This window comes from Parasteatoda tepidariorum, chromosome 8, assembly GCF_982258835.1.
Source record: "Parasteatoda tepidariorum strain Cologne lab strain chromosome 8, Ptep-v5.0, whole genome shotgun sequence".
Classification (NCBI taxonomy): Eukaryota; Metazoa; Arthropoda; class Arachnida; order Araneae; family Theridiidae; genus Parasteatoda; species Parasteatoda tepidariorum.
In genome coordinates, this window is record NC_141762.1 from 87,255,478 (window position 1) to 87,272,190 (window position 16,713).

Consider the following 16,713-nt stretch of genomic DNA (forward strand, 5'->3'; position numbering starts at 1 on the left):
ATTTGATTAATCTTATTATTACTTCATTGTAAAATTTGTACAAGTTGTAATTTTGAAAAACAATGACGAACTTGAATTTTTTAGAATTCATAATTTTTAATTTATATTTATATTTTTTTAAGAACAATATGTAAAAAAATTAATAAAGATAATGTAAAAAAGAAAACAAAGTTCTTGGAATCAGTACCTTTTTTTTAGTTAACGCCGATACAGGTAAGTATTTGGGTCTTTAATGAAACTTAAAAACTGGAATGTGAGTGCAAAAAATATTAAAGCACTCAGATTTTTCTAACAACAATTTAATTTCATTTTTTTGGAGGAGGGGGGAATTCTCTGATTATGAATGTTCGCCTTAATTAATTAAGAAAATTATTAATTATAGAGTTTTGTAACCTTTATTATTTAATCTAAAATAGGATTATTAAAATTTAAACGCATCCAACCAATTAATTATGGGCGAATCCAACATGGAATTAGTTAATATTAACTAAAAAATAAATAATTGTTTGATCGATATTACGAAATTAATCAATTCAGGTGTATTTATCAATAAAAAGAAGTGTTTTACATCTAAGTAAGCCATGCTGTTGGACGCGAAAAGATGTAAACAAATGCATAACGTTTTAAAAAATTTACATAAAATAAATGCCTTGACATTTGAAATAAAAATTAACTTTTGTTAAATCCCCTTTTCCCTGCCGCTCCCCAACTCCGATGATTGCTTTGCAATATTTGATGTTTCTTGCCATAAAACAGTTTTTTTCTTAGTTTTTTTTTTTACGAAATTTGAAATTATTCACTTCAAATAGGTGGTGGAAAGTAGATAAAAAATCAAGCTTTTTTTAAAGAAAGTTCTAAAACCAAACCATTAAATTTTTTTTACTGAAAATTTTGATGCATTTCATATACATTGGATTCAGGTAGATAAATAACGCATAACTTATAATAAATAACTTATCTATTAGTTATTTAGGTAGATAATAATGCATAACTTACATATTTTGTTTGTTTGTTTTCATACAGTAATGCATTCAAAAGAACATGTTTTGAAATACCCACTTTCTCCACGAGTGGGGTAAAGTGGGTATGGTTCTTATAATTGGTATATATTCCACTAAAAAACGCGTGTAAGTATAGTTTTAGAAATAAAAATGCTCTTAAATAAATGTGTCATGATTTTATTTAAAAAAATAAATGCTGAAAAAAATTTTTTTTCTTCGTATTATTAAGTTAAAGATTTAATGTTCATGGTCATCGAAATTTGGTTTCACTTTGAATGCAGCATATTTTGCTGAACTCTAAACAATTTCATCAAAAAACAAGAAAACTGTTATAGTTTCTGGTTTATTTGAAATATAAATAGGAATGGTTAAAATTAATGTCTATGGTGGTAATTTATAGTGTTTTTACTATTTATAGCAGGCATGTATTTTTATTCAATTAAGTTATTTTAAGGAAATTATTTTGTTTTCCATGAAATAGCCTACATATGAAGGCAGAAACTTGCGCGAAAACTTATCTACATATTTAAATATGCTAAGTTGTACCATTATGTTAGTTTGGTAATTTTTTTTTAACTGTATACTATGACTGTTACATTATTTTTATTTCTTTCCTATCATTCTTTTCGTTAAAAAATAAAATTTAAAAGAAGTATTGTTTTCAGTGTTAAAATTACTAAATAGAGCTATAGTCAAACTAGTAAATTATTTTTTTAGCAAATTCTTAGCTTTAGAAAGTATCTAGATTAGACCCTTTTTAAAGCTAACACAGAAATAAAATATATCCCTATCATACAGTACTTAACTAAGTCTAACTATATACCCACTTAAACATCCCCCCCTCAGAAAACAATTCATAATAAATCGAATTTTTAAAATTATTCTTAAATTTCTATGTAGATATTAATAGTATATAGGTTTATATTAATTTAGAAATTAATAGTTTCACCAGTATTTAATGATATTAGAAGAAAGTTTATCAACAGCTTAAATTAACAAATTCAATAAGTTGATCCTAAACAGATAGTTTGTAAACATCAAGCTTTTTATCAGTTTTTAAAACTGAAGTAAAAATGCTTGCCACAACACTAGTAAATGTCACTACAAATATTAAACAAATTATCTCAATTTAAAAGTAGAAAATAGGTGTTTTTTTTAACGTATACCCACTTTACCCCACCTGACCCTAGATGTTCGAAAAAGAATACACGCTTGCTTACGCTTGGGTCTCCACTTTCCACGTCCAAACATTTCCCTTATGCTTACATTAAGATCTATTAGAAAACATAAGCAATTTTTCTAAGCAATCATTTCTTAAAATAATATATAAAATTAAAAGTATATATTCATTGTAACAAATTTGGTGAGAGCACTATAGTCTGTCTAAGCTAAGAACTCCTTCCACCACAAAGTATGAGGCCGTCTGGTGCTATGGAAACAAGAATGGTGCATTTTAGAGGGGGTAGCTTCACTTTATGACTAACACAATAGATCGAAGAAAAAGATTCCCTTTCTCCTGCCGACCAGAGCCAAAACCACTGCAAAACAGTGATCCCGCACCCCTACTTGAAATAGTCACATCTCGTTACCATAGTCATCGCCACAGGTACAGACGAATGTCTGGAGGAGTTCTTATTTTAGACAAACTATACCCCATTTTATTATTGCTGACCAAACGGACGCATATATGTATTAAATACGATTTGTGCATGCATCATATTGTGCAAGAAGCTGGTTGTTAAGACGCAAATCATTTGATGAATCTCTTTAGTAGTAATTTACAATAGTACATTAAGGTAACTTGCGCAAAAAATAATAATTTTAAAACGGTTAATAAGATTAGACACTGATTTAAATAACTTAATCTTAAATCGTGACGAAGAATTACGAAGAATATTTTTATGACTTTCATTAATTTTATGCTGATGACTATCAAAACAATATGGTAATCAATACCATGTGATTTACCGGTCAATAAAAATGTCCCAGCAGTAATAGAAAACTGTGTAAGATCATTATGTTTTTATGTTATAAAAAAAAAAAAAAAACTTCTTATTAGTAGAACATTTAAAATATTATATGTGTTTATTAGTTAAATACCATACGCTTATATGGTAAGAAACTATAAATCTTTTTTCGACTTCGAATGTGCACACATTTTTTTCTCGTTTTATTTTTCTACGAATTAAAAAAATATGTACAAAAAGTAGTTTCATTACGGGAAACCCTGTGTTTCACAATCAATTCAAAATCCGATGTTTAAATTACAAAGAGGTTTTTTTTTAAAGTGTATATCCTTTTCAAATATGTAAAAAAAGAACTGATTCTCTGTAATTTCTAGAATTTAGGCTTTTAATTTTTTTATTGTTTGAGTTCGAAATAAAAAAAAAAAACTATTTAATTAGAATTAAACTTTCGATCCATTTTTAGGTAAGAAAGGAAAGCATTGTTCGTTTTCCGTTGGATAATTCCCATATCGGGAGTAAAGCAATCGAAGAAAAGGAAGGAAATCCGAAAAAAATTGGGAAAATTGTATGGGCAGCTATAAAATGCTTTGTCTTCGTTGCCTGTGTAGGAGGATTCGCATACCAGATAACGGAGTTTATAACCCATTTCTACTCTTACCCAACAGTTGTTACAATAGATCTACAAGAACCTGATTCTTTTGTCATACCTGCATTAACAGTCTGCAATCTTAATCTGTAAGTATTAAGTGAAAATTAATACATCTCATAAGAAAATTAAATGCAAAGTTTGGGAGAAAAAAAATATTGGTGTGAGTAGGCAAATTGAAAAATCTGTCTCTTTCCAGATGTAGTTGCAAATATAATAGTTTTTAATTTTTTTAAAAATTAATCACTGATTTACAGCTTTGTGTAAGATTATTGCAATAAACCTTTAAATTAGGTTATTTATAATGAACCTTTCTTTTTCAGGATTTATTAAAAACTGCCTGAAATAAATCAGGCTCATTAATTTGATCAATGAATACTATATTTCTAATTAGCTTAAACTTATGTGGGCTCATTACAATCAGCCTAAAATGTGTCGAGCTGATTAGAAAATAGTGGAGACTTTTCCAATTTGCCTGGCGCATTATTAAGTGACGGCGATTGTTAGCGAAAAATCAAAGAGGATTCAACTATCCAACAACAGAGAGCCTGCTTGCGCAAATGTAATGCTTTATTGCATATTATGGTAAAATTGGTTTTAGCTTTCGTGGTTGTTTGTCATTTTTAAGCTGAGTCTGATTTAGTAGAATGCATTCGATAAAGTGACGATGGGTTTTTCTTCAAGCTGAAAACATCTCTTTCAAGCACTCAAATTTTACCTTTTTAAGTCGAACATAAAAAGGCTGTGATGCTTACCTAGACATCCTCACGTTTCTCTGATCTTCAGAAGAAAAGGTAACATTCAGGAACACGTCTGGACACTATCTATAGCTATGGAAAATTTGTTAATTTTTCTTTTCACCTTACCACCCACCAACCTTTTCACCTTAACATCTAACCATGTTTTTTAGGACTCTTTTAACAGCCATAGTAGGAATGCCACGTAATTTTGATCCCAGTCAAATGATATGGACAGCGTCCGAGCTGGTACTCTTTCTAAATTTCCACACCACAACAAATTAGAGGACAGTCACTTCAGATTTTACGCGTATACCCAACGATGGTTTAGTCAGTTGACACGATCGATTTCACAACCCTTCACTCACTCTTAGATGACTGTGCTACCGGGGAACTTTTAATTTTTCTATGTGGAATTAAAGTAAGATACTTAAAGTGCAGACCTCGTATTATATGGTTTTGTGCAATTTCTCAAGTATACATGATTTATAAACTTTGTAATAGTAGTAGTAGTATTTTATTTACGTCATATTAGAGCTGCATAATGGATTATTGGTGACGGTCTTGGAAACATCCATGTGGATGATCCGAAGACATGTCATCACAATTTTGATCCTCTGCTGAGGGTACGGCTCCTCCGCTTTGGTAGACTGACGACCTGCGCACGAAGTCGAGCACTTTACGGTAGAACGAGAACCGTTAACGCACATCTTCGATTCAATCGCAGGCTGATCTAAGTGGTCACCCATCTGCTAACTAATTTCAACTAGAGATGTTTGACTTCGGTGATCTACTGGTAAACGTGTCTTACGATCACACAGTGGGATTTAGTAATTTCTAAGAATTAAACTTTGTAATTAGTCTTCCTTTTCATTCATAAAAAATATTTCTGCATCCAAAATCAGCAGATGTTTCCTTTCTTTTTAAGAATAAAAAGAAGTGCCTACTGCGAAAAATTTCCAGAGGAGTGCATATCTTTGAAAAAAGAAGATTATAACTCATTTTGTACTGAAAGCCCACACTATTGTCGATTGGATAATGATCCTTTTACGTTTAAGGTAAGCACTGTTATACGCGTACTCTGCAACCATGTCTCATAATACGCATTTAAAGAATCCTTGATAAAAATGAAAGCATTAGAATCTACACATTAGAGGTCATAAATTATTATTCAAGAGTGAAAAGTTGTCAAATATAACGAATTATCTCGAGCAAAATGGAATTGAAATCATTAAAAAGAGATTGTTAGTTGCATGATTCTATGAAGTGTTTGACTTGGCGCAAATTAGCTGCCACCATATTTTGTACTCAATACTATAAATATTTATAAGATAGACACATCAGGTAAGATAAGATACACATAAGAGCCAGTAAATTATTTTTACAATACAATATAAATTAAGAATCATTAATATTGGATACACTAATTCTTCAATAAAAATTATTTTGTAAACAAACATCGCATTAGCACACTGATTCGAACCACTGATCTCTATATGTTACTGGGTTGTTGATGCACGTCAAAATAACGGTAGAAAAGATGCCCAAAAAATTTGCTAACTCATCCTAAACTTTGGTTTAACTTTCGTATTTAACATTACCCATGCAGCAGAGATAAGTATCAATTACGTGAAAATAACGTTAAAATGCCACAAGGTTTAGAGCAAAAAAACGTTTTTTCAAAACATTTTATTTCCGTTTCAAGTGGTAGTCTCGAATTAGTTAAAAAAACGTTAATATTTGGGTTGTTTTTAACGTAAAAAAGACCATTTTTTGCCCTTATTTTGACTAAGGGCAACCAATTTTCGTAATCAATTTTTCACGTTATTTTAAACAAGCAGATTTCTTTTTTTAACGTATTTTTTACGTTCTTTTAACCAATCTATTTACGTTTATTTTTGGTTCTATAAATTCGTTTTTTTCACCATGAATATTTACGTGTTTTTAACGCTTATATTTATTAAAATAACGTAAATTTTACGTTATTTTGACCAAAATACAAACGTATTTTATCCATAGAACTTACGTATTGTTATCAATATTTTTAACGTTTATTTTGAGTTTGGTGAATTAATAAATTTTTCGCGTAAATTTAATTAAATTAAGTTCAATCTAACGTAATTTTAACCGAATTTTAACAATAACATATTTTAAGTTGTTTTTTTTTTAACTAAGAAGGAAAGAAACTATTCCGTATTTTAATGTTTACGCTGCACTAATTACACTAAAAAATATGGCATTTACTTTTTATTTAAAAAAAAAACTTTTAATTCTTTTCAAACTAAAATAACGGAAAATAGCCGATATTCATGCCTTTTTTTAAGAATCCTAGAACAAGCTTTTTGTTTTTAATCTCACACTTTTTGTAAAGTTTTACAATTCAATTTATAACTCAACGAATATGGAATGCAAATCTTTCTACCTCTTCTCAGCAACATACTGGTTTATTTACTAATCTACAATGGGCGTGAAAGCACTTTTAAATCATTATTTTTAAACTACAGAATCATTTGAATTAAAAATAAACAAACTACCAGTTTATCGGCAGTTCTTTCTTGGAAGTTTCCGAATAGTTTCACTGTTAAAAGAAAGAAAGAATGGTTCATTTTATAATTAAATTATTTCGTTATTGGCCATGGAAATAACTAACAGGTGGCGTAGAGCAGAACTTTCTATCTATGACAACAAATCGCATGCTTTCACCATTAGCGTGTGGAAAGACATAGGAGAAGAAGAACATTAATTTCTATCTTGATTTTCAAATAGATTAAAATCCTTTAAGTTAGGAAAATACACAAAACTGAAAACTACGTTAAACATAGTTCTAAAAGAAACCGTCACGGAAATTTAAAAAAAAATATTTTTGATAGCTATTAATACGAAAAATATTAAGAAAGAGAAAAATATCTTTGTAAATTCCAGTACAACTGAGAAGAAGAGGAGAGGGAAGGGGGTAGGTCAAGACATGGAAAAGATCTTCTCTCCAGATGGCGAATTCGAGCTTTGCGATCGCGAATAAGAAATACATTTTTGCTACTTTTCTTATTATTGTTGTCGCCAAGTATCAAGAGATGAACAAAAGGCATACTATGTTCCTCTTATCTAGGAATGAGATATATAAAAAAAAGGTTGGATTGTACGAATCCTGAAGTACCATCTTTGCTCAACACCTGTTTTAACCAACAGATGATAAATGGAGTGGACGGGAGTGTATTTTTTAAAAATCGTGCGCGAAAAACGATAATCGACGTAAAAAAACGATAAGATTCGACCACAAAGAATTTAATTCAAGTATTTTAAGTACCATTTTTATAAATTGTGTCCCGATAAAAATATAATTACAAAAAATTTTTTCGTTAAAGCATTTTGTTTATTATGCCTAAATCTAAACTTTTTTTCCTTAAAAAATAGTTAAGCATCGCTTTTCACAAAGAATAAAATGGAAGTATCCGCGTTTAATGAGTCAAGAGCTGAATGCGGCTATGCTACGCCCAACTAAAATAAAATGAAAACAAATTTAAACGAGACAAGGGACAGTTTTTTAAAAAAAATAAAAATTAGATTAAACAATGAATAGTCATTAAAGTACTTTGGAATCATCATAACTATAAATACCATATCACCATATCTTTGAAAGGGGGGGAGGGTATTAAGGGTAGAGTTATCGATAAATATACATATATATACATGACATATACATATATATACATGACATATACGATAAATATACATATATATACGATAAATATACATGTATTTATCAATATACATATATATATTCAACAAAGGATGAAACAAAGGAAAATTATAGACATATGCAAAAGGGGGGGGGGAATAATAATGTAAAAAATAACAAACAACTGATTAAAAAAAAAAGATTAAATTTTTGGAGAAAAAAAAATCCGGAAGATAAAAGATATAATCTTTTCATCAGCCCACACGATTATATCCGCAAGAAAGAGTGCTTTCTGATATTGTATCAATATAGCCAAAGCAAAATATATTAATACAATAGTGTGAGGAGCACTCAAAAAAAATTTTTTTAAAAAATTACAACAAATAAAATAGAACACAATAAGTAAAAATAACACGTAAAAACAGAAAATAAAATAAAATAAAAAGAAAAAACAGCATAAAACAAAACAAAAACAATAAAGCGAGTAGCGAAATCAGATGTACTTACATGAACGGGAAATTTTTCAAGAATGATTTAAAAATATTTTCGCAACAAGATTGCCAGATTACAAAATATGAAAACAAAAGAGCAAATTGAGTGTAACTAGAGGATTTTAAAGTACAGAACTTATTGTTTTTCTTAACTTTCTTCGTGCTTTCTCGTATAGTATTTTCATATTCGTATATATATATATATATATATATATATATATATATATATATATATATATATATATATATATATATATATATATATATATATATATATATATATATATATATATATATATATATATATATATAAAATTTCTTTTGTCTTTATTCAGATACCTAAAAACCCAAAATTTTATATTAATGAGATGGATGAATATAGAAGCAAGAAAAATTTAGAAGACCTCGTCGATCATGAAGATTATTACGTGACACACAATGGATTTTTAGAGTAAGAACGTTTATTAAGATGAATTATTCTATTTCGATGCACAATAAGCAAAATAAAAAGGAATATGTTTAATAGTTTCTGAGCAATAAAACCGATTTCGTTCAAATTTGGTATTTATTTAACCGATTCTCAAATTTAGTAAATATTTAACCGATTTCGTTCAAATTTAGTATTTCGTTACTTGGAATTACATAGTTTTAAATATTGTTTAGAAAACTATCAGTGTACTAAACTGGTAAGATCCTATAACGAGGAGAACGACCTGGTGAAATGTTTTAGTGAAGGCCAAAGCCCACCCTGTGCTGTCATGCCAATGATGTGTAGGAATATATTGCACAAATGCGTGTAATACATAACAGTAAATACATAACCTTAAAATTTTAACCATATGCTGACCCACGTTATCAAAATAATCATTTTCATGGAATGCCGTTTTCTCAAAGTATAAATCACACTAGGAGGCTCCGCCCCCTGCTCGCTAACGCTCGCCAACCCCCGAGAATTGCTACGCAATCCTATGTGGTTCACGCCGTGAACCATGGCTCGCTCGCCAATGAACACAATGTTCTAGCACAAAGACATAATATATTATCATCAAAGACATAGTATTTTATCATCAAAGACATAGTATTGTACTTATGTAGAAGAATTCTACCAATGTTCTTATTGGCTTTTAATAAAGTATATTAGCTTTTTAGATTGTACACGGTGAACAAATCAAAACATTAGCTAAATAAGAAACATATTAGCAAAATAAATTATCAAATATTGCTTCACTAATATTCTGCATTTTAAAGAGTGAAAATTCAATGCATAAATAAACGCGAAATATAAAAAAATTCAATGCATTCAATACAAACACTTAAACGTTTTTTAGACGTAGCTCCCAGTAGAAAAATATCCATTCAACAGCGGCCTTTTAAAGCATTCTCACTTCAATTAATTAATCAATTCCTAATTGAGTTTAAATGAAATATTGTCATGTTTTTAGTGCATGAATCTGAATTGAACAACCTGATAATGCTCACTCTGGTTATTGTTATCTGGTTGCTCACTACGTGCTCTTGCGCGCCGAATCCAATCAATTAAAAATGAAAACTGTTGCCAGCGCGAGAAAAGAAATATCATCGGTTTTATTAATACATACATACATACGTACGTATTAGCGTTTTATATAATGCTAGGAGGCTCCGCCCCCTGCTCGCTAACGCTCGCCAACCCCAGAGAATTGCTACGCAATCCTATGTGGTTCACGCCGTGAACCATGGCTCGCTGCGCTCGCTCGCCAATGAACACAATGTTCTAGCTCAAAGACATAATATATTATCATCAAAGACATAGTATTTTATCATCAAAGACATAGTATTGTACTTATGTAGAAGATTTCTACCAATGTTCTTATTGGCTTTTAAAAAAGTATATTAGCTATTTAGATTGTACATGGTGAACAAATCAAAACATTAGCTAAATAAGAAACATATTAACAAAAAAAATTATCAAATATTGCTTCACTAATATTCTGCATTTTAAAGCGTGAAAATTCAATGCATAAATAAACGCGAAATATAAAAAAAATTCAATGCATTCAATACAAACACTTAAACGTTTTTTAGACGTTTAGGTAGCTCCCAGTAGAAAAATATTAATTCAACAGCGGCCTTTTAAAGCATTCTCAGTTCAATTAATTAATTAATTCCTAATTGAGTATAAATTAAATATTATCATGTTTTTAGTGCATGAATCTGAATTGAACAACCTGATAATGCTCACTCTGGTTATTGTTATCTGGTTGCTCACTACGTGCTCTTGCGCGCCGAATCCAATCAATTAAAAATGAAAACTGTTGCCAGCGCGAGAAAAGAAATATCATTGGTTTTATTGATACATACATACGTACGTATTAGCGTTTTATATAATATAGATAGATAGATAGATTGAATTACTATTTAGAAGAGACTGTTGGATTAATGTAATAGTATTGTTAAATTATAACAATTAGTTTATTTTGCTTTATATAGCTTTAGAACCGCATAAAAAAATAGGAATATATTTATATTTTGACAAAAAATCTATTTTTTTAAGTTTTAAATTTTTTTAAAATTAATATCATATTTTAAGTACATGAGTCACTGTATACAACATAGAACCAAAATTAATTAGTATGCAATAACTCAATTACATTAGTCTTGTTTTATTTTTTTGAAAAATATTTGATCTTAATGATGATAAATAAATCGCCTCAAAGTTCTAACGCCAATACAATTTAAGATTTTTCTGATTATGTAACATCATTTTAGATATTTGCAACATTAATACTAACACTAACACCATGTGACACTAATGCGGATTAGTTTTATCAAAAAGTCCCCCACGAAGGCAAGTTTGAATCCAATGCTTGACCTAGGAATTCACGTGACTTCTGGATTGGAATGGCGAAAATGGGCCAGCTGTAGAACTCCGATTATAAAATAAAATATTAAATAATTTAGAAGCTGTTGATTTCTTAGAACGCTTCCTATTGGGATTTAAATTCATCATTAAAAAACGTCACTGACTTTTTCTATTAAAGTTAAAAAGCAAACATTTTTAGAATATCGATTAAAATTATCATAATTAACAAAATAAAGAATCTATTTTCCTTTTATAAATACGAGTTTCTTTATGAAGACTGTTTTCTTGTAATTCTAAATAATGTTTTAATTTTTTAATTGAAGATATTTTAATGGACCATTTTTCATGGATTCTAACCTTCCTTGTTACACCCTCAATAATCGGGCAATTGTTAATAGAAAACCTAAAAAGGGAGAATTTCACAAATACCTAAGAAAGTCACGTAAGTACATATTTTTTCCCTTCTTTTCTGACTATTCTTTTCGTACCTATTTTGTTTTGTAATATATATATATATATATGGGTCATTCTCACGAAAACTGTCATTTTTCAGTTCATAAAATCCCAAAAAAGTAAAGTGAATAAAAAGCTCTGAAACTTTTTATACTAATAGAAATATGTAATGGCACTATAAAGAAAGTATATATCCTATAAATTATACTTAATATTTAAATTAATTAATTTTTTAAATAATTAATTTATAATTAATTAATTTATTATAATTAATAATTAATTAAATAAATTAATTAATTTAATAAATTAATTAATTTAATAAATTAATTTATTAATTTAATAAATAAATTTTTTAATTTTTGAATTTATTTTTCAAATTAATTAATAAGTAAATTAATTATTTTCACCATTTAAAAAGTGAGGGAATGACACTAATAGTGAGGGAATGATATTTTATTTTAATACATGTTTTTATCTAAGTTACATCTACCTAAAGTTTGAAAATGATAATACTAAGTATATCTAATATTTATTATAATTTAGTCTTATATGTTTAATAGTTTTTACAGGTTTGGGAAATAAAATTGGCTGGCACGATTGAACAAAAAAAAATTTAATAATATACTCATCTTGAATCATTCCCTCACTTCAGCGTCATTCCCTCACTTTATACACTAGTGAGGGAATGACGAATTTAATAAAATTTAAAAATAACAGTTAGGCCTAATTAATTTCTGTCAATCACATACAATTATATTCATACAAGAAAGCAACATATAATTATCCACTTTCTCGATGAAGTTGTATTTTACTTTACTCTAAAAAATGACATGAGGGAATGACAAATGTAAAAAATTTTACCTGGTTTGATTCATTCAAATTTATTCCACAGCAAAGCTTCTTTAAGTTGAAGATGGAAACATACTGCAATTTTGTTCTATGATGCCAGTTGTTAACTTCTGTTAAGTTTTTATTAAAATATTTTTATTCTAAGAAGATTGCAGGTGATAAGAACATTGTTGTGAGGGAATGACGCGAAACACTGGGGACAAAGTTTAAAATAGTGCTATGTTAATATTTTTATCAGAAATTAATGTTAAAATTGATTTTCTGAATTCTATATTTCAGTATTCTGAAATAAAAAACACTAATTTGTAAAAAAAAAATTTTTTATTTCAGAAACAATTTTTTTCTTTTTTTAAATCAGCAGTGGGGACAAGTGAGGGAATGACATATTGGTATATTTTAATTACCTAAAATAAATAAAAAATAAAAATTGATAATTTTATTTTTATTCTTTTGTTAGCTTGCATTCTGAAGGACACTTTCCCTGAATTTTTTTTTTTCGTAAGCTGTAAAACAAACATAAAATGACTGTTTTTGTCAGAATGACCCATATATATATATAAATATACATAATAACAGGGCTACATTCCTGTTATTATTCTTGTATTCATTTTTAATAATACAGTCAAAAGGCATAATACGTTCTATAAATGTTTATTTAAAGATAGGCTGGTGGTTATAACAGTTCACATCCCCACTCCACAAGGGAGGGGGTGTGGACGACACTACGGATGGTTCCGGCGGATGTTTATTGGAATATGTTATTCAGCAAGAGACATGCGAAAACCATCGGTCCTGCATTAAATACTACAGAGAATGATGTAATTAGGTTCCAGTCGTACATACCTTTGTAACTCTACGCATTATGGAAAATCATATAATGCTTCCTAATATGGAAGTGAAAGAGGGACAAGATTCTAAAAATAACTCCTCCTTTGAAATATAAATCTAATTATAAATCAATGGTATGTTTTCAGCCCTGAATTCCCAAAATAGAATATCTCTACGCTTACTCTTTAACAAAGACATTTTATGAAACCGAAGAGCTTTAATTCTTTTATTAATACAAAAGTATTTATAATTTTTGTATTACATCCCCCCCCCCAAAAAAAAAAAAATTTTTTTTTGGTAAGCCAAAATAAAAAATTTAGAATACTTGAAATGCCTAAAATTTAGGTTGGTACAACTGTTCCTTTTCCCTACTACAAATAATATTTTTTCAATTATAGGTAAAAAAAACAACAATTATTTACAATGACAAAACTATAAAAAACATGATAATGCAATTTATCTGTTTAGCAACTAGACAGAAAGAAAAATGAAACATGTTTATATAACTATTCTACTAAAATTTTCAAAACTTTTTCACACAGAAATATACAAAATTTTTATGCAAATTAACTGGACAACATGTGTTATTTATTCAGAATTTAATTTCAACATTTGTGGGTTGTGATATTTCCTAAGCTTTGATGCATGTACTTTTTCAAAATTTTGTTTACTTAAATTTCTTTTTATTTTTGTTATCAGTTTCTTGGTCATTCTTTCTTTTTTCTTTTCTTTTCATTTTTGTTACCCTTTTTTTATTTTTTTGTCGATATTAATCTATAATGTATGCACCCATTACCTAGATCTATCTTCGAATCATTTGAAATTTTTGGACATTCTTTCTTTTTATCTTTTCAACGTTTACTTTTACTGAAACATCTTTAACTTTTATTTTTTCGACGTTTACTTTTACTGAAATATCTTTAACTTTTATTTTTTCACCATTTTTAACCTTAACATTTTGAGAATTTTGCTGTCTTATGTGCAAAGATAAGTTGTCACTTTTAGAATTAGCAAAGATGATCAGTCTCTTACCAAATAGAGTAACAACTGGCCCGACACACTCAATAAACAAACAAAAACCTTTGCAAGTTTGCAACCCTACTAAAGCATATGGTAAATCAGTATCAAGTATAAAAAACTTAGCTGAGTTAACAATTTCGCCTATCTTAAAAAGGGAAACTCACAAATTTTGTTAAGTGTTAATTGTCCTTTTGTTTGGGTAATAGAGGAGAGGGGGGCACATGTGAACAAATTTTTTTATTTCTTCATTTTTCAAAAAATATCATGAATTTCTTACAGTAAAGAAGTTCATATGTTTAAATACTCTTTTCTTTATCTTATGGAATTTTTTGAGATTTTTCAATAAAATATTTCTTTACTTTATGATATTTTAAAAAAATGACTTCAATTGTTCACATGTGCCCCTATTGGGGGCACATGTGAACATGCCTGGGGCACATATGAACAAGATTAAAAACACGAAGGAATCATCATATTTCAAGGAAAAAAATCTTTAATATGACAGATATAGATACTTATTATACTGAAGGGGTTGTAGCTTACTATGTGAATTTAAACTGTACAACAGTACTGTCAATAAGAAAATAATTATTCAGCTGTGCAATAATTTTTTCACTGTTGAGTTTTTCGCAACTTCATGTTCCTCAGGAGTTGTAATGGGTCTTTTTCTTTCCTCTCGGATACTCTTTCATGCTTTTTCCCCCCTCATTTTTCTATCTTTTCATCTGTAGTTTAGCAATTCTATCTTTCTTAGGTGTATCAGTTAATATGCGTGATGCGCGATCAACCATTTAATAATAATAAAAAAAATTTAAAGAAAAAATTAATAAATTAATTATGGAAAATTAAATAAAAATAATTTTAAATGCATAAATATTTTTTAAGCTTATAATATCGTGAGGATAATAATCTTAATACTATGTAGGGGCACATGTGAACTGTTTACATCTGCCCCAGATGATTTGTTCACAAGTGCCCCACCATCCTTCTTAAACCTTACTTAAAAAATAAAGAATTTTTAATTGAGTAAAAAAAAAATAATTGTCATACATTTACCTGAATGTTCATATAATGGTCTGCAATAGTTAATTTTAGTTTATTAGTTGATTTATACTATGCTTTCACTTGAAGAAGCGAGTGATTATAATATATACAATACCAGCTGATACAAAGAAATTGTCAGAATAGAACAACAAAATGTTTCATTGTTCTGAAAGTTTAGCAGAGAGGTAGGACTAGTACTGCCATCAATTGAAAATTTTTCAAATTTTTTTATTTCAAATCATATTGGTAAAACATACCATGTTCACATGTGCCCCCTGTTCACAAGTGCTCCCCTCTCCCCTATTTAATTCTTCACATTTTTTAATAGGAATATTTAATTTTAACACCAAATCTTTTGGTATTATATTCAATGTTGACCCGGTATCAGCATTCAATAATATCTCTTTGTTTACATTTTTATTTTGTTTTGGACGTCCCTTTTGGTACTTATTTTCTACTTAATATCCATTTAGGTATTTATTTTCCACTTGATATCCGGATATTATTAATTGTTATTGTTTATTTGTCATATTTTGAACGTTTGCATCAACCACATTATTAGGGTTGTTTACACACGAGGAGCCCATGTGAAATTGATTCAAAAGTCCTTTCTTCGAACAATATTTACATTGATTTATTGGGATCTCCTGTGTTGTATGATGTATTTTGGGTTATGTCACATTCGGGTTTACATTTTTATATTTAGGACAAGCCGGAGCTTTATGTCCTGGTGCACTTTAAGTCATATTTCGGGTTTTCTATTTTCTTCAAAAAAATTTTTAAGTCATATTTCGGGTTTTCTATTTTCTTCAAAATTTTTTTTAAGTGCACTATAAATACAATATTATATTATAATTTTTTAAAAAAAGCAATATAAACACTAGAAATGCAATCTACTCATTAATAATATACTATTGAATTACTCATAATAAAAAGTTTAGAGCAAGGCTCAAATCTAATTTCAGTAACAATATGAACAACTTATTTTCCAACGTCGACCTTCATCAATTTCGTTGAAGAGAGAAAAAAACAAACATTTTAATGGCATTTTATCTTCACCCTAAACACTATAGTAAAACAAAAATATAAATTCAACTAATCAATAAATCCTAGAAACTATAACACATAAAACAATAAATATGAAAATAATTTCTCGAAA

The 16,713-nt window shown here is 28.6% G+C and overlaps 1 protein-coding gene across 4 annotated transcripts in view; it reads left to right on the forward strand.

The window, feature by feature from the left end:
• The window catches only part of LOC107442556 (uncharacterized), a 38,693-nt gene that overhangs the window by 7,328 nt on the left and 14,652 nt on the right, over window positions 1-16,713 (forward strand). For all 4 annotated transcript variants that reach the window (XR_011636825.2, XM_071181118.2, XM_071181119.2 and 1 more), the window contains exons 2-5: window positions 3,432-3,703; window positions 5,280-5,409; window positions 8,854-8,969; window positions 11,684-11,802. Coding sequence is in view for 3 of the 4 variants with exons in the window: in XM_071181118.2 (XP_071037219.2) it covers window positions 3,432-3,703; window positions 5,280-5,409; window positions 8,854-8,969; window positions 11,684-11,802 (637 nt within the window). In the remaining variant the exon portion in view is untranslated. The remainder of the gene's footprint in view (window positions 1-3,431; window positions 3,704-5,279; window positions 5,410-8,853; window positions 8,970-11,683; window positions 11,803-16,713) is intronic.